The sequence below is a fragment of the Nipponia nippon genome, unplaced genomic scaffold (genome assembly GCF_047370975.1).
Source record: "Nipponia nippon isolate SJK-2023a ecotype South Korea unplaced genomic scaffold, ASM4737097v1 scaffold_29, whole genome shotgun sequence".
NCBI lineage: Eukaryota > Metazoa > Chordata > Aves > Pelecaniformes > Threskiornithidae > Nipponia > Nipponia nippon.
In genome coordinates this window covers 6143945-6169892 of record NW_028262346.1, presented here as the reverse complement: position 1 = coordinate 6169892, position 25948 = coordinate 6143945, and the positions used below count along the sequence as shown (strand labels likewise).

The 25948-nt window shown below is 40.9% G+C and overlaps 1 protein-coding gene across 1 annotated transcript in view; it reads left to right on the top strand.

Moving 5' to 3' along the window:
• Positions 1–25948, top strand: part of EPG5 (ectopic P-granules 5 autophagy tethering factor) — a 76821-nt gene that overhangs the window by 13006 nt on the left and 37867 nt on the right. The window contains 15 exon segments of the mRNA XM_087763650.1: positions 1108–1215; positions 2289–2362; positions 5227–5335; positions 5836–5950; positions 6551–6701; positions 7647–7802; positions 8161–8318; positions 14716–14870; positions 15443–15583; positions 15796–15960; positions 20219–20341; positions 21894–22153; positions 23806–23946; positions 24721–24865; positions 25686–25883. Coding sequence (XP_087619776.1) covers positions 1108–1215; positions 2289–2362; positions 5227–5335; positions 5836–5950; positions 6551–6701; positions 7647–7802; positions 8161–8318; positions 14716–14870; positions 15443–15583; positions 15796–15960; positions 20219–20341; positions 21894–22153; positions 23806–23946; positions 24721–24865; positions 25686–25883 — 2199 coding nt within the window.

The following is a 25948-nucleotide window of genomic DNA, read 5'->3' as shown; positions in this document are numbered from 1 at the left end:
GGAATTTGGGAGGGAGCTAAAAGATAACAAACTGTGGAAAACTAACGGCTCTAACCTTGAAGAAGAGCTAACAAGCCGACAAAAGTGAACATCTTGGCACCAAAGACTGGACGGTGGCCGGAGAAGATAAAACTGCAGAAAGGAGGTGAAAGGTAAATGCGGCGAGGGGAGATCACGACCACCGACTCAAGTCAGGACCGAAAAGACTTGCCCCCCCCACACCTGAAAGGAGCATGCGTGCTAATTTACATAGCAAGCGAGGCTAATTTAAATACAGTAAACCAATAGTGTATGCAATGTTAATCGCTAACCAATAAGTGTAAATTTAGGCAGGTTTATACTAATCATGTAGCCTGATAAACGTGCTGTAGTTTGTGTGCTTGTGTGTGTGCCGGTACTCATGTTCGTGTTCGTGCTCATGTTCGTGCGTGTGTGATTTGTGGAATTATTATCACCGAGCACCCTGCGCAGAATCAACATCTCTATAAGAACCTTCACTTCTCCTCACTCTTCTCCTTCTTTCCTCACCGAATACCCTTGTTGGCAGGACCAACGCTGGATCCAGGACTGGTGATTCTCTTTTCCTTCTCTCTCTCTCTTTCACTTTTCCTAAGGTGATTAAGTTGTTAAAGTTGTGAAATTGTAGTCAAGTACTGCATGGCCGACCTTGACTTTCCATAAAGCCGCATAGCTGGGGTGGATATAACTGTGAGAGGGTTGGCGGGTATCGAATATTTGCACTCAATATTTGTCTCTATAGAAGCTTTCTATTAAAGCTGGTGTTTGTGTACGGACCTTGAGTGTTGGCCCACCTTAATCCACACCGAGAGGATTTGCGAATCTTTGTCACTCCTCCCCCCCTCCTCCCCAGGTGGGACGTGACAGTGGCTCATAAGCCAAGCAAGCAGACTTTTAAATATTGTTCTTGTGTAACTTGCTCTAAAAATTGAGGTTTGTTAGAAAGCATGGGAGGAGAAATGAAAAAAAAAAACAAAAACAAAACAAAAAAACAAACAAAAAACCCAAAACAACTATTACTCTAGTTAGCAAGACTAGAAAGGAACAAACCTTGAAATGTTTACGAGATTCCAATATACTTCCCTTTAGGTGTCAGTGTTGCAAAGAATTGGCTGTCCAGGTGACCATCTCTTCCTCTTCAACCACATCCTTCGGTGTCCAGCTGGGATCAGTGAATGGGCTGTTCGGTTCATTTAGGTGTGAATGTTTAATACTTTATTGTCAGAAAGTTGGAGTGGGAGTGCAGTGGGTAGGAGAGTGTCTTGTGCCTAGTCAATCCATCAGTGTGTTTCCAGGTCTGTGGAATCATGGTAACAGTGAGGGGTTTGTCAAGGGATGTATTCACCCATGTTAGTCCAACCATGAATAGGTTAACAAGGAAATGCACTTCTCATCCTTGGCTAGAGAGACTCCATGAAAGGGAGTCAAGGACTTGCAGTGCGCCTCAGAAGGCCTCATGCAGCAGCAGGTTTTGGGAGTGCTCTCCAAGAAAAGGAAAGAATATTTAGACTTGGAGCAGCAGCTGTATACAAAAAAAGTGAGATTGGAGGCAGCTCTGTGATGTACAAAGGATGAGGAAGAACAGACTTTTATATCCTGCATGTTGAAATGGGACTGGTTTCCCTGGAAAGTTTATTAGTTAGGTAATTTCAAGGGCAAGGGAAAGGGTTCACTTTGTATAGATCAGAGGGAGTGCAGATATCCAAAGGCACCAGGGTGTTCTTGCAAAGAACATTTTTGTTTCTCCAAGAGGGGAAGATGTTGGAAATCTAGCCATAGGAAAAGGATTGCAATTACACTAACAGGGGAAAGGCAAGCAATGAAATAAAAGGATAGAATAGAATCATAGAATCATTTAGGTTGGTAAAGACCCTTAAGATCATCAAGTCCAACTGTTAACCTAACGTGGTAGGATCCTAATTTCCCTGTGCTCAACATCCCAATTCCCCCTGGTGCTCAGAAGTACACATGAAACAAAGACAGAAGTTGTCTTTTTGTGGAGCTTTTGATGTTTTTTGGTTTTGTTTTTTTTTTCTTCTTCTTCTTCCCCTCCTTTAATTTCTAGAAGTACTTCTTTTGGACAACCCTGAGTATTTTGCCATAGTAATACTTTCTCCAAGGTGTGGGTACTGTCTTTTATGGATACTTTTTAGTCTGAACAAAAAGCTAGTGAAAAATGTGAAACTCAGAATTTGAATTTCTCTAATAAAACTAATTTGCCCTTTGTTTTACTTATTTAGATTTAGTTAGATTTTTCCATTTAATTTCAGATCAAAGTCTTGGATAACCCATCAGGTGTCTTTCATTTCATGCAATCTCTTGCCTTGCTTATGTCTCCTGTCAAGTAAGTATGAATATGATTTTATAAATATGTTCTGATTATTTAAGAGTAGAAAACGTGACACAAGATCTGCTTGTAAAACCCTGAAAGTTAATTGCAGGCAAAGTCATAAAAGCAGGCACAAATAAGAGATTGACAGTTTAATTCAAACTCTTTTTACTCATTCATCTTCAAATACAGCCTTGGCAGTTTTGTCCCAAAAACTTGGGTCCGTTACCTAGTGTGCGTTGCCCAATTCACACACAGAGTCGAGGTATTTTCCTTTGTTACGTAAATGTGCAAATACAGGTGCATGGTACAAACCAGCACACCGTTGATGTAAACTAACAGTTATTTATACAATCGTCTAATACATATTCATTGTCCTTTATTAAGTGATTGGTTAAAATTCTTTGCCTGCCATGTAAATTACTATGCATGCTCACTATGATTCTCGAGATCTTTTGGTCGGTGGGTTTCTTGAGTGGGTGGTCCTTGAGTCGGTGGTCGTGATCTCCCCCTGCTGGAATTACCTTTCCCCTAAGTTCACTTAACTTTGGCAACACTAAGCAGTCCTTTACGGACTGTTAGCAAAGCACACTATCATTCACTTTGGGGTTTTTGTTCTGAGACATATATCCTGTTTCATGATGCCATAGTATTGTTAGGGTAAAATGAGCAAGGTTAATCTTTACTGACATCAGCAGTACATTCTCCTACTGTGCACAGTATGATGCAGCTTGCTTTCAGCTGTCAAATAACTTGTGAAGACTGACATACCCGTGTGTTTTGTTACTGTGACTTCTGAAATAAAGTTCTTGCCTTGCATGATGGCCTATTTATTATACTGTCTCTGCAACAGAAGCCCTTGAGTAAAGGGTTCGTTAAGTTGGTGTATACGCTGGTTGTGCTTCTTCATTTTTTTCATCCTTTTTTTATCTAGAAGGAATACGTAGTGCTTGGAGAAGCTAGTTAATGAGATCAATTGCTAATGAAAACTGTTATATGCTTCAGATAAAATATACAACTTACCTCCCCCTCTGCCCAAATTTGAAAGTGAAAGAATCAAACTGCTGGTATTTAGGGTTGCCATTATGACGTTGATAGTCTGAACCTGCGTTAAGTGGGAGCCCTTTTTATTGGAGGCTGTTATTTTACAGGATTTTGCTTTTTACATTTCCTGTCTAGAGCTGCTCGGGGAAACAAGTGTGTCCTGAGGGCACGCGTATTGCCAGTGCATTTTGATGCTTGTGTTTTGAACAAGGACTAATTCAATGTGTCTGCAGTGGTGCTCTCAACTATCAATACAAGAACAGGGAGTCTCCATAGTGGCTGTACTTTCTGTTAAAAGAGCTGACACTTGTCTGTTACAGCTGCTGCATGTCAGGAATAAGTTTGAATTCTGAATTTTGTCTGTGAAATCAGCATCTTAAAACTTGTATTTCATTTTTAATATGTTTATGTTATCAGAGTATAAGTTCAAGGAGATCAGGAGGGTGATATTATGCTGGAGTTTTGTGGCACTGTGTGCAGAGTTCTGCCAGAACATTTCTATTTAGAAGGAAGTTGGGTGTTATGATTTCAACTTTATACAACCTTTCTGCATGTTTGTTTAACTTGCTGGTATATGCCTGAACAACTAAGGATTTATATGGTACAGAGTCTGAAAACTAGTATCCCAGAGTTAAGGTGATCTAATACATGGAACTGGAGCTGGCTTGATTTGATGCAACTCTTCCCTGGAAGGTCTTAAGTTGTGGTGGCTCAGCGTACCTAAGACCAGTCTTACTAACGTTTACGTGGTGTCCTGCTAACGCAGCTATCAAAGTTGTGTAGTGGAGCTGGCCTGCAGTCATCCTGTTCATTGTTGACTCACCAGGTGATAGCCTTAAATGGTTGTTGTAGAGTACCTCTTCTGAAGTATGACTCTTTGATTATTATTTTTTTTTTAAAGGACTTTTCTTATACATGGAAAAGAATAGTGTTATTTCTTGCATATTTAAATGTGCTTGCTCTACAGGGCTGATAGCCATTTACATTGTTCAGAATATTGCTTGGAAGATCACTTACGGAATGCAACAGATTGGTGCAAGTCTTAGAATCATAGAATGCTTTGGGATGGAAGGGACCTTTAAAGGTCATCTAGTCCATCCCCCCTGCAATGGGCAGGGTCATCTTCAACTAGATCAGGTTGCTCAGAGCCCCCTCCAACCTGACCTTGAATGTTTCCAGGGATGGGGCATCTACCACCTCTCTGGGCAACCTGTTCCAGTGTTTCACCACCCTCATTGTGAAAAATTTCTTCCTTATATCTAGTCTGAATCTGCCCTCTTTTAGTTTAAAACCATTACCCCTTGTCCTGTCGCTATTGGCCCCGCTAAAAAGTCTGTCCCCATCTTTCGTATAAGCCCCCTTTAAGTACTGAAAGGCCACAATAAGGTTTCCCCGCAGCCTTCTCTTCTCCAGGCTGAACAAGCCCAAATCTCTCAGCCGTTCCTCATAGGAGAGGTGTTCCATCCCTCTGATCATTTTTGTGGCCTCCTCTGGACTTGCTCCAACAGGTTCATGTCCTTCCTTCACTGTTCTCCATCTGGACATCGAGCCATTGACCGCTACCCTCTGGATGCGACCAGCCAGCCAGTTTGCTATCCACCAAACAGTCCGCCCATCAAATCCATATCCTTCCAATTTAGAGAGAAGGATATTGTGGGGGACCATGTCAAAGGCCATCAGAACATGTCTTGTAGGACATCAGGTTATTTGAAGTACTTGTTAATTTCTTGGTTTTGTATATGTTTTTGAATATCTTAACTAAAAGATGACCAAATTCAGAATTTTTAATTTTGTAATTTTTGTAAACTTGATTTTTTTTCCCCACTGTAAATCAGAAGTCGGGTGGACTTCATGTGTCATATGAAACCAAGTGAAAGGAAAAGTTCCTCTTCATCTGGGAAAGAATCTGGAAACTGGACCCTGGTAGATGAGGGAGGAGAAGAGGTACAGCTCTTTTTTTTTTCTCCCCCTTTGTGCTTTTGGTCAAGATTGTTGTATTGATTTTGTGAAATGGAGAAAGAAAAACTTACTGTTGTTCAGTTAAAAAGCATAATTTGAAATTCAGATCTATTTTGCTCTCCTTATCTCTGTGATATAACTGTTAATAGTGAAGTTTCCAGGAATGAGTATTAACAGGTAGAAATTAAACTTATTGGAGGTATTGCATGCAAAAGGAGCATGGAAGTAGACATATGTCTGAAGAGGCGTTTCCCTTCAGAAGCTGTGTTGGACTAGCATAGCGTTGCCTCTAGTTCTGTTTCCTAGCTGATAAAGGCTTTTATGTAGAAACACACACAGAAGAGGAATTTAGGAGGTTGTGTGTGTGTGTGTGTGTGAACTTTGTACTTTCCTCTTACAAGCAAACTGTAATTCGTACAATAGTGAAGCCCTTCTACCATGTGTTTTGTTGGAAAGCTACTAAAAGGGACTGTTTGAATTTATAGGATGAGGATCCTGAAACAAGCTGGATTCTGCTTTTGGAAGATGACTTGGTTTCCCTGTTGTCACAGTTTCCATTTCATGAACTCTTTCAGCAGTTCCTTGGGTTTAAGTCTGGAGGTAAATCAGCTACTAAAGAGTTATTCTTCATTTTGCTTATGCTAATTGTATTATTGACTAAAACTGCCAAGAATGATACTGCATTATGACAGTCTTTGAGTGAAGTAATAACTTGTGCAACAGCTCACAGTCTAAATAGATAAGCCGGAAGTATATGCCATGTGTATGGGATAACTTAAAAACTTACAGCAATACTAGCATGCAAAACATTAGTCCTTTGCCTTTGTTTTGATCTGCTTAGTATTTATACTCACAGATGTGCTTTCAGAGCTAGCTTTCTCCACTTGCCTCTTAGCTGTAATGTTACTGTGATTTTTTTTTTTTTCTCCAATTATTTGATTATTCTTTATATTGTTAAATCTCTGGTACATCAAGATAATTGCTTGCTAGATATCTTATAACCTGCATAGATTATTTGTACTTAACAGGTATTTATTGTTCATTTCAGAAACAAAAAATAAATTTCAGTTCACTATAACTAACAATGAACTGTTTGCCAGCTATATGGTGAACTGTTACTTTAAGTGCTTGTTAAGTTACTTAAAAAATCCAGAATTCACACACTTTTTTGAGACTTACTTTTTTCTGTCTTGATCTTAGGTGCTTATTTTCCTGAAAAAACAACTCCTCAGGAGATGATGAAGATTTTTGCTTTTGCAAACTCTTTAGTGGAACTTCTGTCTGCGGGGTTGGAAACATTTAACAGAGCACAATACCGACAGTTTGTGAAGCGAATTGGTCAGCTGATCAAGTAAGATAATATCTTCTCTGTGATGTGACTAAATCTTTTTCATACAGTTTGGTTTAAAGTTCAGAGCTGCCAAAAAAAACCCAAACAACCCACCACAAAACAAAAAAACTTAAACCCCCCCAACAGTTCTTGGGTAACTTTTGCTCTGAGAGTTGGTCAGTTTAGGGTTAGCTGATCTGGGAATCTGAAATCCCAGGGTCCTTGACTCTAAAGCTGCCTCTGAAGTGGGGAATTGCAGAGTCTAAATGCTGTGGCTACAAAGGAGCCAGGTGAGCTGTGGAACACCACAGAAAGTGGTGGAAAAAGTGTGTAAAGTCACTGCAATCCAACAAACAGTTTCTTGAATCACCCCTATTTATAACCAGTATTACTGCCTTCTTTCCGTTGTTATCCAGAATTGTTTTAGGGTTTTTAATTTGACGATTTTCTAGGAGCATATTGTTGCAGTAAGCAAATGTAATTGAAACCTAAAAGTTGCTCTTCATTTTTAAATCTCTAGCAGTCACTTTATATGGCTCCTATGAGTGTGTTTTCAAGGGGGATACAGTTAAATCAGAAACAAAATCCATGTTTTTCTTTGTGTTATTAGAGCAGTAACTTTCTCAGTATAATTATTCCTATATGAGCTTTTCGCATGTACTGCCATTTCATAGTGTAGGATTACCATAAGGCTCCAAAGTTCATACACAAACTAGTTTGGTATTACAGAATATTATACATTGTTTGCTTGCAAAACCAAGGAAGGATAACACAGGAATTTTAGACTAACCCTGTCTGAAGAGGGGAGGGAAATACTATTTATATGGAAATCTCTGGAAACCAGAGGACAAAGGGTTGAACATGTTTCTTGCGACTGGACTCTGATCTAGTTGCACTTGTGTGTGTTTTTATATGGTGATGACATACTTAATGATCCTTCTTCAACTTGTTTGTTCTGCTGTATAGGATGACGCTTTGTCATGTGAGTGACCACTGGGCCCAATACATTAGCAGCAATAAACAATATGGATCAGTAGTGCATCCCTACTCTGTGGAAAAATTGCAACTGGAGTTTGATGAACTGTTTTTTAGAGCTGTTCTACATGTTCTGAAAGCAAAAAGGTAGGCTGTCCTATGTGATTGATACTGGCTTCATCTTGGAGGAGTTAGATATTTGAAATGGGGAGTTGCAGTAGCTTTAAATACTTAATGGTTTAAACAAGATTGCAATATGCAGCTTTTTTCAGCATATTGGTAATATTAAGATGGGGAGGAATTATGCCTTGAATTCTAGCATCTGGCAGAAGCTCTGGGGACTTGTTCAGTTCAGAATGAGGTTAACTCAGAATTTGAGATGCTAAGACACATCCTCACGTTCCTAATTCTGTTATATGGCAGAGATGTGGGCATATGTCTCCTTTTCAAATGCTGGGATTTATCAGGATGAAACTGTTTCTGTCTGCCTCTTCAAATCCAACAGGTTGGGAGTCTGGTTATTCATGTCCGAGATGCCTTACGGAACCTTATCCAGCAACATGCTTTGGAGGCTCTTCTTTGTCATGCACTGTGCAGAGAGCGAGCACCTGGAAAAGCTCTGCTCTACTCTGCAACCTGCTGACTGCAAACAAAGGCTCAAAGGTAGAATTCCTTCACTCGGAACCAATTCTCATACATTCAGCTACTGCTGCATCAGCTATGGATTTAATTCTTTGCAGCTTTCATTGTTAAATACACCCTCAGCAGCAGCATGACTGGTCCAGTGGCCTCAGAAATGTTTTGGGCAGTTCAGGGGCTTCCAGCACTTGTTTGACCAAACTCTCATTTTAACAGGAATTGTTGTGTCTACAGTCCTTTTAGTTTTTTCTCTGACAGTGACTGCTACTGGCTGCTTCAGAGAGCTGCAAAAGCGCCATGCAGTAGGTACATCTTGTGTATTCTCGTATCAGGTCCCATCTTGACCTTTGATAGTATTTGGAGAGTGAAATTTAAATCCTGATGTTACTGCAAACTGGTCTAAAAAACTTTCTAACACCAATTTGGCATTTAGAAAGCAGGCATTTTTTGTTGCAGCGCTGGATGCACAGGGGGATATCTCCACCTAACGTGCATACTGTCATACAAAACTACAGCATATTTATCAGGTTACATGATTAGTATAAACCTGCCTAAATTTACACTTATTGGTTAGCGATTAACATTGCATACACTATTGGTTTACTGTATTTAAATTAGCCTCGCTTGCTATGTAAATTAGCACGCATGCTTCTTTGGGGGGGGGGAAATCTTTTTGGTCCTGAATTGAGTCGGTGGTCGTGATCTCCCCTCGCCGCGTTTACCTTTCACCCAGTTTCTGCAGTTTTATCAAACTTCATGCTTCTCTGGCTACCGTCCAGTCTTTGGTGCCAAGATATTCCCTTTTATCGGTCTGTTAGCTCTTCTTCAGGGCCAGAGCCGTTAGTTTTCCACAGTTTGTTACTTATACAAACACTTTCATATCTTTTAGCTCCCTCGCAAATTCCTTTCCCAAGGCACAAGTGGTTAGTAGTTTTGCTAATTGGAAAATTACTGTTTCTGCTTAGCTTTAGAAACTATTTACAACAGCATGTTGGTTTGTGTTGTACATTCTGCGTATGCATGCACCGTGTGTGCGCTATGTGTGGGTGCACACAGTGTCTGTGAGCACTCTACATCTATGTACATGATACCCTAGCTAGGGTATCACTGAAATAAAGAATTTTGTATCACTTAGGTTTTTTTTGTGAGCTGTTGACTGTTGTCGACTCTTGAGCTGTTGATATTTGTATAAATACCCCAGTCCTCTTTTTTCCCCCACCTCTAAACTTGCTAGTTTTGGCTTCAGTACCTTATATTGTGGGAGATCTGCTTATCTTCCACAACTACAGATGTTTCCTTTATCTCAAGCTGCCTTCTGATGTTTTTCTTGTCCTATATGCCGCCTTTTCTTTCTATTTCCCCTTGACTTCTGTCCTGTGTTGATCTCTACAGTGATTGTGGTGGCTTCAGCTATACCAGAGTTATTTAGAAGTCAGCTGGAATGCTACTTTCCCTTTGCTGCTGTCTTCATGGAAAATATTTCAGGACTTGGTTGACAGGGAGACAGGTAAACAAAGCAGTAACTCCCTATTTCACAGCCTCTTTGCTGTCTTCAGGGAGAGCAAATCTCGCTCTCAGTCAGTTTTACTTTTCAGCTAGCTGGTAGCCCAGATAGCTGTCACCACATCAACCAAGTCTTTTGATGGAGAAGTAGAAGAAAACAGCGATCTTAAGAGGTTACTGAGCATATTGACTCTGTGCAAGCTCAGCTAACATTTAAGTGGAGTGGGAGAGGGATATCAAGACTGTAGCTGTGTATACTTTATGAAGTGCTCATCTGTTTTGGCTGGCAAGTGCTAATCAGTAACAGTTACACTGTTTCAGTAAGACTGGTTTTTATTTTTGTTTTTGCAAGAAATTTTTACTGCATCTCAAAGAAAGAGAATATAAGATGATGTGGTGGGTTGCAGCTCTGACAGTAACAAACACTAATTTTTTTTTTTTTTGTTTTGTTCAGGCTTTGTTTTGCTTCTAGCTAACTCTTATGTTTTAAAGTCCCCAGTATGCTGATGCACAATATTTTTATCCTCTTCATTCTCCTCAATGGATTATGTCAGCACAATACTATTTTTCACAACTGTCTAGACAGGGAATATCAACAGTTCTTTCAGTGAAATCCATCTCATCTTCTGAAATAGCTTCTTTTGACTGTCACTAATATAACACTGACTTAATTTCCTGTAATTCATACCCTAGAAGACCATGGCGTTAACATTCTCTTGGGAGAGAACCTTTTTTATTGATTTCCCTTCCCAAATTAAGTTTGAGAAATGTTAAGTGGTGAATCTACAGGTGGTAGCAAGCCTTGGTAATTGATGGAAGGTTTAGTCTTGCATGTATAGAGGTGGGAGCATAGTCACTTTTAAAGGATAGGTAGAAATAACATGCTAAAATGGAGTGCTGTGATGGAGCTGCACTTACTAGGATGATCTCTGGACTATGAGAGCTACCAGATATAAAATAACCCCCTGGGGAAATGTGGGAAGTCCAGTTACTTGAGGTATTCTTGAGTGGACCAAATGTTAATAAATTGACTGTGGAACACACATTTTCACTGACAAGCAATGACCTAGTAGTTTCTTCTTGATGTTGGATGCCTGTGTGAGTACAAACGTGTTCTCTTTAAGTTTTATAAATATAAGATTAACAGTGTTGTCTTTGCTTCCCTTGTGGTTGGCAATGAGAATCTGCTGAACAACATTTTAGTTACAGTTTCTTGACTGCCATTACCAAGATTTGAGGAGCCACTGATTTTTAGGGTCTCTCTGAACTTGAATTGTAGTGTGATCAAATGTGCAGAGGAGGAAGGGAATTGGCTCAAGTCGTGACTGTGTGGTGAAGTTGTCGTTGCTCCACTGTGAGACGATAGGATTTGGGTGGAGTCTCTGCTCTTCCCTTTTTTCTTGTCCCCATCCTTCAGTCCCAAGCTGTGACTTGGTGTGGGTTTGAGGTTGGTGTGGGGTCTGCAGCGTGGGGAGCCCACAGGCGACCCCAGGTACAGTGAAGAGGAAGGTGCAGCTGAATCAGGAAGCTGGGAGATTGCAGAGCTGTGACTTGCAGCAGAGAAGGTCTAGTGCACATGTGCTCAGCAGCTGGCACCAGCCCTCCTCCTTCTGCTTATGGTCTTGTCCTTAACTTTGCTAGATCCTTTTTTTTCTCTTTTGTCCCACTCCAAACCCCTTCTCTGTTGCTTAGCTAGTCTATGCCTAATGAAACAAACGCACACATCACAGTGCTAATATGACAATTGCTGTCATAGAGTCATTCGTTACTTGCGTGTCCTACCCCTTCCCCACGCTGTGGGTCATTCTGTTGTCCCAAAAAGCAGGGTTCTTTTACCCGGTGTGCAAAAAAGCCGAATAACACACAGAGTCGAGATATTTGTTTATTTCATGTCTGCGCAGAGATGGGTGCTAGGTGGTAACTCCACAAAGCTAGCACACCTTGGTTAACATACAGTGACATTTTATACATTCTGAGTATGTTATCAGTATTTTCACAATTCCACTTATTCATCCTTGCTTCTATTGGTTCTCACAAGCCTCATCTCCACTTAAAGGTACAGTGTGTTTTAAATTTACAGAGCATGCTCAGTGGGTAGGGGTCTTTGCTTGGGCCGGAGGCTTCATTATTGGAGGTGTGGTTTTTACTATGTTAATAAGGATAGTTCACTCATGGTTCAAGTGATTCTCACTTCGGCTTTATCAGCGGCCTTGTTTTCTCATGCTTATCTTGGTATTTCCTTGCTAGACTCTTCTGTGGTGTTCTCCTGTTTCTTCTCTCAGGCCAGGTCTTGTTAACTGTTTACAGAAGTTGATTAACGTCCTCTGCCTTAACATCCTTTGTCTTATTTCTCGCATATCTCCAACAATTCTGCTATGCCTTTATATATAGTAATGGCATAGTCTTTTTTTTTTGGTCCTTCTGCATAACCTTAAAAAAAACCCCAAACAACAACAACAAAAAACACAGTGCTCTGTATATAACTTCTGATATATATATATATATATATATATCTCAACTTCTGCTATAAGGATAAAAAATAGCATTAGGAAAGGGAGATGAATGGATGAGACATCCCCTGTATGTCTATTGTATCTATCAGGAGTGTAGTATATCTTATTATATGGAAGAACTCTTTCCTTAAATTGCACAATCCTCTAGCACACTGTTCATGAGACGTTTTGGCTGTACAAATCTGACCTTCTCAGGTTGAAGTACAGTTGCAAAATTCTTGAAAGCCCTTAAAACAGAATGTAACCTAAGTGGAAGTGTTTATTCACAAGCACGCTGAGCAGGTACCTGTGCAGATTAAGTAGTTGAATGCCACAATGAGTGCTTTTTCAGTATATTCAACTGCTATGGTAAGATCACTGTAAACAGAGTTTACTGGCATGTTATGCTTCAGAAGAAGTAGACCACTCTCCAAAACATTTTACAGCTCATATGCAGCTTTCAGTGGTTGTTTTGCTGCACAGACTCTATTTAAAGTTATTTGGAAAAAATAAAAACTATTTTAAAGCCCTGTTCAGGTTTCTTTGTACATTTCCCTTCCTGCTGTCCCCAGCCCCCAGCAATGAAATGTTTATTTGCATTTGGCAACATGTCAGTCTTGGATTTAAAGAGGAAACCTGCCTTGGATTCAAGTGAGAGCATCTCTTAGCCTTCCTGTCCTGTGCAGCTCCAGGTCTCTGTTTTCAGAGATTTTTTCCAAACAAGTGCATTCAGTAGTCTTCTTGTATTGAGTCTGAGAAACTGAAAATGACCTTTCCTTGTAACTCTGGGACATAATCTAGGCCCAGGGCTAGACGCTTGAAGTATTTTTATTTGTAATCGGCATAGAATTGTTGTCCCAAAAAGCGGGGTCCGATACCTGGTGTGCAGTGACCAATTCACACACTGAGTCGAGATATTTGTTTATTATCCGTTTTGCGCAAAAAGGGGTGCTAGGGGGTAAGCCCACAAAGCTACCACACCTCAGTGTACCAGTTGTCCATATTTATACACTTCCCGTTTATGCAACAACCTAAGGCTTATCAATTGTTTCTTTTTCTTTTCATCCCTTTTGCTGATTCTCCCACCAATTTTATCTTAATATTTTTTATTTAGAATAATGACTCTCAGTCTGTAACGACCCTTGATTCTTATCAGGCTCTAACGACTCTTATCGGGCTATCACGACTCTTATCAGTTAGTAATCATTTTTGAGTATGCCTAAGATAAGCAATAGTTAGTCATCAGAATGGTCTCCCCAGTTTAATTGCTGCTTCGGATCATGGTATGTGGAATGGGCAGAGTCTCTCAACTTGATCAAAACCTCTCTGCTGTGCTTGGATGGGCTTAGTTTTAATCTTCTCTTGGCTATGTGCTGATTACAACTAGAATCCTTTCATATAATTTGGACTTAATCTTTGGAATTAATTGCTTCAGTATGTAATGGAAGCCAAAACCATGATAACATTTTTAAAAAGCAAAAAGATTCAAGCAATTCTTCCTGTGGATGATCGACATTGCATAGTTAAAATAACATTAAAAATTGAATTCCAGCTGTTCTTGAAGCAGTTTTAGCTTTCATTATGAATTACTAGCATATTTACTGAATCATATGGACTCACTGCATATTATGGTGTTTCTTGCATCTTATTTTAAAGCAGCTGATACTAGCCACTTATGAAGAGAGGATACTAACTTGTTACTGCAAACCGGTCCAAAAACTTTCTAACACCAATTTGGCATTTAGAAAGTAGGCATTCTTTACTGCAGTGCTGGATGCACGGGGGATATCTCCGCCTAGCGCACATGCCGTAGGTCACGCCAGCAAGGTATTTATCAAACTTGAACATATGTATTCATTAATTTTCCAAGAAAAGTCATCAATATTACAATTATTTCCCAGAAATCATTAACATATTTCCCCTCCCACTGGAGCATGCGCTGTTTAATTCTGGGAATTCTTTTGGGGGTCCTTGGTGGTTGTTATCCTCAAATTCGAGCTGTCTGCTTCTTGACCTTGTTGGTTTTTTTTTTTCCCACTTAATCATGCTGATTTGGCTGTTTTTTTTTTTTTTTTTTTTGTTAGGAACACAGCTGATGCTCCTCAATGTCCAGGGATGTTCTTGTTTTATGTTCAGACTCCCCATTATCTTTGTTCTGAGCTCACCATTTCATTCAGATATTCCTTCTTATCTTACAGGCCTCTCCTCTGTCCTTGGTTTCTGTCGGTTGTTGGTGATTAACTTCTTTTAAGCAGTCCTTGGTGATTAACGTTTTTCTGAATCCCACATGTAACAAACCCAGTGATGATAATTCCTTTGTCACCGATTCCTTCTCTGGGATTGGACTGTCAATAAATGTATAAATATTGATGATGTATGTCCTATAACACTTCTTTTATCATGTTTCTTTCATGTGACTTTTCTAGACCCAGAGCACCTTGAAAATTTTGAGAAGTATCTCAAATCAATGAACTGCTCGGAAGAAATTTGTCTGCTCACCACATTTGCTCAGATGGCACAAACCAAACGGGCTGATGTTGATGAGAATTTTATCAAAATCATTGTTCTGGAGATATATGAGGCAAGTAATATTACTGGTCCATTCAGGAAAAGGATGAATGTGATATTTTTCTTTCTAACAGTGGAAGATGTGGAACATTCATGGCTTCTGTAGTTTGTTTTGCCATGGAACTAAGAAAGTGCTACTTCTGAGGTTTATAATCTAGTACTGAATTAAAATATCCTGAAGTGCATGTTTTTCTGGGAGAAAGAACAGGTTTTCTGTAGACCAAGCCAGAATGAAACAAATGAATGAAAGTATCTTTGTTTTGCTTTATTTTTCTCACACAGGTCTAACTTGTAGCCCTGAAATTCCTTGTGTGGTGGTGGTTTTGTTGTAGTGTGTAGTGGGGTTTTTTGTTTAATGTATGTGGCATTGCTGTTCCTGTGTTTAGTTTTGGACTTTGTTTTTGGCACTGTGACATAATTTCATTATCTTCTAGGGCAATTGGTTTCAGTTTTCATATTGGCATTTATCAACCTCGTCCAGGATCACCAAGAGCAATTTGATTCTGTATTTTCTAAAAGATATTTTATTGCAGATTTATTGAAGGTCAGCCATAACCAGTAACTTTTGTCTGCTCATCTTCTCAGGTGTCTTATGTTAGTCTTTCCACAAGAGAGACATTTTCAAAAGTTGGTCGAGAACTCTTGGGAGCAATTGCCAGCATCCATACACAGATTATTTCTGTACTGCTGGATCGAGTTAGAGAGACCATCGAGAAAGTTGGGATGGTAAGTGCTAATGTCCATCATTTAAAGCAGGCACCCAGTTAAAACTAGAGGCCATACCAGACTGTGTTATAAGATACAGCTTGGTATGAATGGATTGTGTTAAAGTCCTGTCCATGTTTTTTTTGATTGTATCACTCTTTAAGATAGAAGGGCATAATGCTGATGATTGTTCCATGAGTACTGATTAGCCTTTTTCTTTTCTGCCCTCAAAGGTTTCTCTATATCTGTTTAAAGAACTGCCATTGTACCTGTGGAAGCCTTCTTCGTCCGAGATAGCGCTGATTTGTGACTGGTTATTAAATTACAATCTAACAACAGTGGAGAATAAACTAGCCTGCATTATCTTGGAAGGGCTAAACTGGGGATTCGGTGAGCATGTATGTATTAGAAACAGGAGGCCTGAACCTACTCAGTTTTTCAGAGCAAAAGTATTACTCAACCTGGGACTATAACTGAATTTGAAAACAGTTAATTACATGCTTTTATATGATGGCTGTACACTTGATGGCATAGGATGGGAAATTCACAGTAATTTTGCAGCATTCTGCCTGAGGATTTGCTTGTGTTGCTTTCTTGTAGTGCTGCAGCTGAGATTAAAAGAGATATTTAAGTAGGAGTTTCCTCTCTCTAAAAAAGAGGAAACAGCTGACAGGACAATTTTTGTGAGTCACTTGGTTAAGGTATCTGTGGTTGCAGAAATAGAGGAATCCTCCAAGAAGAGTGAATGAGATTGATGTGACTGTAGTTTGCAGGATTCTATGCAGGTACATTTTTCACAATGCAAGAAAACTCATGATTGAAATAGAGTTTTCAAAGCCCTAAGCATTATTTAAACAACGGGAAAATATTCCATAGAATGGGTTACTCTAGGAGCTCCATCAGTTCAGGATCCAATCGAGGGTGAATGTTTTTTCAGAGAGAAACAGAAATAGATTGGGGAAAAAATCCTGTTGCCTGTGTTCAGTGATCCGTTTTAGCATTGTAATCTGTGTATTTCATAGAATCATAGAATACCAGGTTGGAAGGGACCTCAAGGATCATCTGGTCCAACCTTTCTAGCACAATCTAGATGAGATGGCCCAGCACCATGTCCAGCTGAGTCAACCACTTCCCTGGGGAGATTATTCCAATGATTGACTGTTCTCATTGTGAAAAATTTCCCTCTCGTGTCCAATCAGAATCTCCCTGGCAGTAACTTGTACCCGTTACCCCTTGTCCTCACCATGTGACTCCTTGTAAAAAGGGAGTCTCCATCTTCTTTGTAGCTCTCCTTTAAGTACTGGTACATGGTGATGAGATCACCTCTAAGCGTCCTTTTCTCAAGGCTGGACAAGCCCAGCTCTCTCAGCCTATCCTCATATGGCAGGCTTCCCAGACCCTTGATCATCTTGGTGGCCCTTCTCTGGTCCCCCTCCAGCCTGTCCACATCTTTTTTGTATAACGGGGACCAGAACTGTACACAGTATTCCAGGTGTGGCCTGACAAGCGCTGAGTAGAGAGGGGTAATGACTTCTTTATCTCTGCTGGTGATGCCCTTTTTGATGCAACTCAGCATCCTATTGGCCGCCTTGGCTGTAGCAGCACACTGTTCACTCATATTGAGCTTCCTGTCCACCAGGACCCCCAGGTCCCTTTCCACGGAGCTGCTCTCCAGCCAGGTGGATCCCAGTCTGAGCTGCACTCCTGGATTATGTTTTCCCAGGTGCAAGACCTTACACTTGTCCTTGTTAAACTTCATAAGGTTCCTGTTAGCCCACTCTTCCAGCCTATTCAGATCTTCCTGCAGGGTGGCTCTCCCTTCCAGAGTGTCTACTTCCCCACTCAGTTTGGTGTCACCTGCAAACTTCATCAGGCTACACTTGATCCCATTATACAGATCACTTATGAAGATATTGAATAGCGTTGGGCCCAATATCGATCCCTGGGGGACCCCACTTGTGACAGGTTGCCAGTTTGAAAAAGAGCCATTTACCACCACCCTTTGGGTGCGGCCCATCAGCCAATTCCTCACCCACTGCACAGACCACTTGTCCAGGCCATAACGCATCAGTTTCTCCAGGAGGAGGCCGTGGGGAACCGTATCGAAAGCCTTGGAGAAGTCCAAGTAGACAACGTCAACCGCTCACCCCATGTCAACCGAGCAGGTCACTTTTTATCATAGAAGGCCACCAGATTTGTCAGGCACGATCTGCCCTTGGTGAAGCCGTGTTGGCTTTTCCCAATCATCACGTGCTTCATTTGACTCGTGATGGCCCCCAGGAGGATCCGTTCCATGACTTTCCCGGGGACTGAAGTAAGACTGATGGGCCTATGATTACCCAGATCCTCCCTTGAGCCCTTCTTGTAGATAGGGGTAACATTTGCCTTCCTCCAGTCCTCTGGGACATCCCCCAATCTCCACGACTTCTCGAAGATTATAGAGAGTGGCCCCGCAATGACATCAGCCAGCTCTCTCAACACCCTCGGGTGGATGGCTTCAGGCCCATTGATTTGTAGGGGTCAAGCTCCCGTAATAATTCACATACTGACTCCTTCATCACTGATGGTGGGTCTATGTTTGGATCCTCCTGGATTTTTGTTCCCAAGGCCTGGGATCCAACAGTGTTGGTAAAGACAGAGGTGAAGAAAGTGTTGAGAACCTCTGCCTTTTCAGCATTGTTGGTGACTGATTCACCTCTACTGTTTAACAGCGGGCCTATGTTTTCCTTCTGTTTCCGCTTTCAACTTACATACCTGAAGAACCCTTTCTTGTTATTTTTGACATCTCTGGCCAGTTCCAATTCAAGCTGAGCTTTTGCTTTTCTAACTGCATCTCTGCACACTCTGGCAATGCCCTTGTAGTTCTCAGTGGACAACCTTCCACTTCTCCATCTCTGGTACACATCTCTTTTGGTTTTAAGCAGACCCAGGAGCTCGTGGTTGAGCCAAGGGGGCCTCTCACTCCGCTTCCTTCCCTTTCTTTTATAGGGGATAAACTGGTTTTGTGCTTCCAAGAGAGCATTCTTGAAGAACTCCCAGCACTCGCTGGCTCCTTTATCCTCCATGGAAGCTTCCCACGGAATCCCTCCCAACTGAGCTCTGAGCGAGCTGAAGTTTGCTCTTCTAAAATCTAGAACCCTTGTCTTGGTGCTAACCTTCAGCATGCTCAGCCGGATCCCGAACTCCTCAATATTGTGATCACTGCAGCCAAGGTTGTTACTGACCGAGATATTACAAAGCAGGTTTTCTTGGTTTGTGAATAGCAGGTCCAGTAGTGCCTCCTTCCTGGTTGGCCCATCTAACATTTGTAAGAGGAAACAGTCCTCTACGCATTCCAGGAACTTGATGGATGACATGCAAGCTGCTGTATTGTTCTTCCAGCAAATGTCTGGGTAGTTGAAGTCGCCCATGAGAACCAGGTTCTGTTGACCAGAAGCTTGCCTTAGTGTCCAAATATTGCTTCATCAGCTTTATCGTCGTGGTTTGGAGGTCGGTAGCAGATGCCCACTGTAAGGTCCTGCTTGGAGACGACCCCTCTGATTTTAACCCAGAGGCATTCAATAGAGCACTCACAATCACCGTAGTTGACTTCGATACCTTCGAGGTTTTCTTTAATATAGAGTGCGACTCCTCCACCTCTTTTTCCCTGCCTGTCTTTGCGAAACAGCCTATAACTGTCCATTGCGATTCCCCAGTCATGCGAGTTGTCCCACCATGTCTCAGCTACTCCTATGATATCATAACCTTCTGACTGGGCACGGAGCTCCAGATCCTCCTGTTTGTTTCCCAGACTGTGTGCATTTGTATACATACACTCGAGGTGGTTGCTCCTCTGGTACACATCTTGGAAGACAGCTAAGGAACATTTGTCGCCGCTCTGGTTGGCCTGACTTACTCCCCAGTTGGATGTAGTGGCATGAGCATTTCTGTTTTGGACCCCACCCCCCGAGTCCTTCAGTTTAAAGCCTGCCTCACCAAGTTAGCCAGCCTGTTGCTGAAGATTCCCTTGCCCCTTCTAGACAGGTGGATTCCGTCCCTCCGTAGCATGTTATAGTCATCGAAGAATGCCTGTACTGAACTCTTCTCTTTGCTGTGCTGATACTTGTACGTGAAGATTGCCTTACTTTTTCTCCCTATTTCTTGATGACACGTGAAAACAAAGGAATGGTAGGGAAAATTAACTGTGAGGTCTTTGCTGTGCAATAACAATGTCATGTCTGTACTCCTTGATATGGGGAAAAATAGTTCTTTAATGCGGCAATTGATAAGAGGAATTACTATGTTTTGATACAAAAACATGATATGTTTTTTGGTTTTGAAAGCAAGATTTCCAGTGCTATGTAATTTAAAATGCCATCTATGGATCTTTGGATTAATTGCTATAAGTCCACCAAATGCACATGAGAAGTGATTATGGTTACTTTTTTCTGGAAATAATCTAGCTGTTGAACTTTGTATTGCCCAGTGTGAGCTCATTATTCTTCAATGTTGAGCTGAAATTTTTCTTACTGGCCAAGATTTTGCCTAGGTATTACAATATTTAATCTCTTTCTGGCTGTTCAAATTAATATTTATTTCTCCGTAGTGCAACTGAAAGATACAGTTGTAGAGACCTTTTAAATGAGGCAAAGTTTTGTGTTATGATTCTGTTTTTAGCAGGATGCTCTTCATCTGGATTCAGCTGTCCATTCTGAAGTTGCATTGATGGTCCTGGAAGCATATCAGAAATCTCTCTCCCACAAACCATATGCTGGGCTGCTTTCTGAAAGCATAAAACAGGTATTCCTTCTTCAGAATTACAGGGAATAGCTTATTGATGGTGATATATAGGAAAAACTGCAGGCTAAGACCTTGTTTTCATTTCTTCTTTTTAAAAGCTATGCTATCTTGATACTACTAGAGCATCATAATATACCAACTCTCAGTATTTTTGCACCCACAGACCTATTTGAAGATACTGTTAGACTTACATTGAACATCTATATGAGAAATAGAAATTTTAAATTTGTTCCCCTTGTAGGTTTGTGTTATTATCCAGCCTGTAGTTGGATAGTTGCAAACTGTTCTTGCAAAGCATTCTTTACTCATGCAGAGTTGGCCAGTACTTGCTTAATGAAAGGCTACTTACTATTACTGGTGAACATAAGAGACATCCTTCCTGTGTCTCCAGGTCTTAGTCTTACCTTGTTTAAAGACTCAAGATTTTAGGAGCTTTTCAGTAGTGATCAGTGCTGTTACCTGAACGCCCTACAAACACTTGTTACATTGATTTTACAGCACACTGGTGACTGAGGAAGGTATGGCTCCAAGTTACAGAAGGGGAATGGAAGGATAGAAAGATCAAGGTTAAAAAGCCCTTTTTTGGATATTCAGTCCAAGATGCTTCTATTTATTTATTCAGAGCTTTTTAGCTTTGTGTAGTGCTTTGTCTTCCAAGTGTTTCTTGTACAGTGCTTTCTCCTCCCCTGTGCTTTTTTTCTCCAGTCTTTTCTTCCCACACTTCGAATGTTTCTTATTGTCTCTGCTCTTTTCTGACTTGCATCTCTGCACTACTTAGTCATGGTTTGTTGTCTTGTGCCAGCTAGATGAGTTCTCTTTTTAAGCCTATTTCAGCCTTGGTTGCCACTTGTATTGGTGAATCTGTCCTGACTTGCATGAGCTTGTAACTGGAACTTGAGAGAAAATAATGCTTAAGTTCTTGTACCCCCACTCAGAGAGGATGAAATATCTGCATTGACTCTCAGCTCTGCAGTTTACACTGGTCTGTCAGAACGTGTACAGTATTTTTTCCCAAAGATTTATAATTTCCTCTGACCTAGACAGACTCTTCATGATAATGGACACATTTATATGGCACAGAGACTCTGCGGGTCCACGTTACAGACTTCTTTCCAAGGAGAGGCTGCCAGGTTTTGGGCTTTTTTGTATACATATTTTTAGTTTTCTTTTCACTAGCAGACTTAGACATTATCGAAGGTTGTGTGTGGTTGTTTGTTTGTTTGTGTTTTTTTTAATAGCAAAACCAAAATTTAATCCAGAACCAATATCTAATTTATAAAACTTTAGCCAAACAGTATAGGTTGATAGCCTGTACCAAAAGGGTAAAGGGCAGGTGGAAATCAAGGCCATAGAAACAGAGATTTCAGAAAAAGTTAATGGGTGGTGCCACATGGTGTGTCTGAAAAATAACTACTGTTGGTCTGATCTTGTGTCGGGGTATTCCGATAAAAGAGGAAACTCATCCAAGCTGACCCAAGCCCTAGACTAGCACCATACCTGCTGTAGTATGGCTGGGCTTCCTCTCATTCCTGTTCCTGATGCTTTGTTCCAGGTCTCCTACTTAGCCAGCATTGTTCGATACGGAGAAACACCAGAGACTTCATTTAATCAGTGGGCATGGGGTTTGATTTTGAGGTTAAAACTTCACAGAAATGACCGTGGCATGCAGCATGGCTGGCCTGCGGTCCCCGTGTCTGACAGCGTGCTCGACATGACGGAGTCGGTCACGCTTCACCCCCTCCTGAAGGCTGTCAAAGCAGGCATCCCTATCGGCTGTTACCTGGCACTGGCAATGACCACGCTAGGTCACAGGTAAGTGTGCTTTTTTGTGTCCTTGGAGGTGTGGCCCCAGTGACTGAGCAACCTACCTAATGATGAACTGAGGGCTATTAACATCTTTATGCTTGTTTAAAGAATAAGGGACTTCTGATGTAAGGGACTGAGCAGGCTTTCAGGGACTGTAGTTCCAAACAACGTGCTGTTTCCTTTCTTTTCCTAGTACTATATTTTTGCCTTCTGCATGTTAGAGTCAAAATAGTAATTAGAAATAGTATTGAAACTGAGGAATTAGCATGATTGCTATGGACAGGAATAACCTTTAACCGCACTTCCTGAAAGGGCTGATCTACAGGTAATTTGTTTAGCAGCACTGCAGTAGAGTATTCAGAAAATTCAAAAAACACTTATGCCAGTAATAATAAATAGAGAGCTTTATAAGCTTGATACTGAATGTCCTAGCCCTGACTGTGTTCCAAACCAGTCTTTTCCAGTGCTTTCTGCTGGTTTGTAGGTAAGGCTTTTCGACATAATCAAATGTACTAGTTGATTAAGCTACAGAGCCACGGCTAGGTTAATCAGTCTCTCCCAGGTCTATTTTCCCTGAATCTGTCATCTCTTTAATTATGTCTTACTCTAATCAAAATTTTCACTAACTTGTTTTCTGCATATAATATTGCTTTGCTCTTCAAAGAGAAATTGTCTTGGCTTTCTTCTCCTTCCCCAAGCCATTGCTTGATGCTAAAGTTATGCCATAGATACATACGTGCTTCTTCAAAGCACTAGAGTAATTTGAGAAGGTATTCTGGTTTGAAAGTGGAAATTTTTACATGACTTTGAGCATGGAATGAAAAACAAGAAACCTCTTTACTTCTGTGGGTTTTGTTTTGGCTTTTTTCGCCTCCCCCCTCCCCCCATTTGGCCTTGCGAAGAACCATTTCACATCCTTCTCCTATCTAAACAATACCACTGATATTTGTCACACATAAAAGTTCAAGGCCAGTTATGGTAATGAACAGAAGAAACAAAGCACTGTACTGTATGCTAGTGACTTAACATAATATTTCATTTTCATGACCTCAGAGTAGACATAGTATTAATGTTTTACATCTTTTCCTAATGTGTGACCCTTCTCAGATGGCACATTGCTCTGCATCAAGTTTTGCTAAGTAAGTTGCCACTAGTCAGTTTTCTGGACAGTAAGAGTAGGATTCATCTCAGCTGACTGCAACCATCTACGTACCTGCTGTAAGGAAACCCTCCAAGCTCCATCTATAGGTAGTGAGGAAAGATGTCTATCATCCATCCTGAGGAGATGTCAAAGGTGGGTAATATGAAGCTCCCTCTGTAGGTTCTTCGTCTGCCTGGAGAGGGAGACTAGCTGACTAGGTTAGGCAAGAACCTTGAGCTTTAAATTGATTGAAACTTGATGGATAAAGACCCACATCTGCATGACACAAACCCTCAGAAGGGCAGGAAAAACTTACCAAATCTGTCAGCAATTGAATGACTCCTACAGCTGAAGAAAATAACTCTGTGGATTTAGCTGTTTAGGATTTCAAAGGTTAAGTGTAAAGTTAGAATGTCTTTACATCTTGGTTCACACACAAAAAAAAAAAATCAACACCCTGTCTCCCTTTCTACTGATAGTCAATGTGTTTTCCCTTATTTTGTTTTTGTTTTGACAGCATTGAGAAGTTCTGTGCTGAAGGGATCCCTCTTCTGGGTGTACTCATCCAGTCTAGATATCTGAGAACAGTAGTCCATGTGATGGATAAAATTTTACCCTTATTTTACTCTTGCCAGTATTATCTTCTGAAGAATGAACAGTAAGCGTTATATGTTCCTAATACATTTGTTGATAAAGAACAACAGAAGTTAATCTTAACTGTTAAATTTGTTAAATTGATAATTGTTAATTTAATTGTTAAAAAAAACTTCATTCTGGGTTTTGCCTCTAGTGAGAATGCGATGCCGATGATGGGGAAGTAAGTCTCGTTTGTTTGCCAAGTTACTTTTTGACATTGACTGTGGTTGAGGAAGTAGTTGTAGAAGTGTCTCCTGCTGACATCACATGTACAATTGTCACTGATGCTGCTGTTGTGCCACAGAAGTGGTCTTCAAACAGCTGTATTGACGAGTAGCTGCTGTGTTTTTAGATGAATGAGAAAAATAAGCAGGCAGTGCTATTCAACTGTGTCCTTGCTGGTAGGTTGAGCAACAGCTGGGAGTGTTCTGAAGTGGTGGACCTTAGCTGTCTGTCCTGGTAAATTAGTAATGTGGTCCCTGGGGTGCTTTTGGCTTGGACCACCTGGCAGTCTCCCAAACAATTCCTGGGCTAGATTTGGGTGCTGATGTGGATCAAGAACTGTATTCAGTCCTGATGAGCTGCCTTGAATTAGTCTGCCGTGAACTGCTCATACTGTGCCTATGATATGGTTAAAATGGAGCAATTAAATCTGCAGCATGGTTGTGAATCAAAGTCCTTGTATATGGGTGTCACCAGTGCCGTTGAGGTGCTTTAAATTTTCTAGAAGTAGCTTTTCTGTATATTATGCTGTAGGAGAAATTTTAGAATTAATTTAATTTGTTGACATCCCTAGGTTTTTATCTTATGTCCAACTGTTCCTTCATCTGGATAGTGGAGTCCCTCAAGGTGTGACCCAGCAGGTTACCCATAAAGTAACACAGCATTTGACAGGAGTGAGCTATGGAGAAAATGTTAAGCTGCTCAGTAGTATGGTACAGGTAAGAAGATTACTGAAAAAAAAAAAAAAAGAGGGGGGAGTTTTTTAAGAACAGGTAGGCTTTTTTGACTAAGTTAGTGCTTAAAGTTAGAAAGGATACTGAGTCTGGCAGTTATGCAGCCACGGGGCACAAATTATTGGCTTTGGTTTCCTGAAATACTTCCACTTAAACTTGCCTAAATCTGGCAATACATGTGATGCTGGACATAACAACGATATGTGCCTTCCAGACGTCTCGGAAAAACGCATTTTCTAATACCAGGTCAAAACTGCCTAAAAAGGGAATGTAATACACAGCACTACTTTCTCGTTTGTGTTAGTTGAGGAATGCAGCAGATACATTAATGTGTGAAAGGTTTGCTTTTGACCATTGATTTATAGCTATGCTATGAAAAATGTTTCTGTGTTAGGAAACTAGTATTTTTTTCAAAGTGCAGAGAGGTCAAGAACCAAGGCCCCCTAACGTTAGAGAGGGTTAAGGACTAAAGGGAAAGTTACCTACTCTGGGAAGTCCTTTTGCAGGAACAGCAGGCTACACTTCAGAAATAGGTGCCATTTATGCTTGCAGATCACAGAGGTCCCGCTTATGGCTTTTGCATCTGTTTTTGCTGATTGCACAAGATGCTCAGCTCTGCAGGCTGCAGAATCTCTTTTGGAGGTTGGAGGTGATAAAGCTGTTTTTACATAGGCATAGAGAGGATCATCCTAAATTATTTATTTTAAGGATAGGCCCACAGCCTTATGCAACAGTTTTTCAGTAAATTCTTATCCTTTAATTGAAGCTGCAATCTCTTGAATAATTTTAACCTTTAATTTGGCAGACTCACATTTTTCTAAGTGACCAGCGACATGGAGTGGGGCCAGCTGCAGTACTGGAGTTCTGGGTTCAGGTCCTCACCAGCCAGCAGCTGTGGCACAGGGACCGGGCAACACTTTTCTTGCTGGATGACTTATGTAAAGCTGCTTTTCAGTACAGTCAAGAGGACTGTGTACAAAAGCTGCTTTACCAACAACACAAGGTAAACGGGTGTGGTATAATGGTGTGGCTGTTGAGTAAATGGTCAGTTCACGTGTTGCTTGTGTG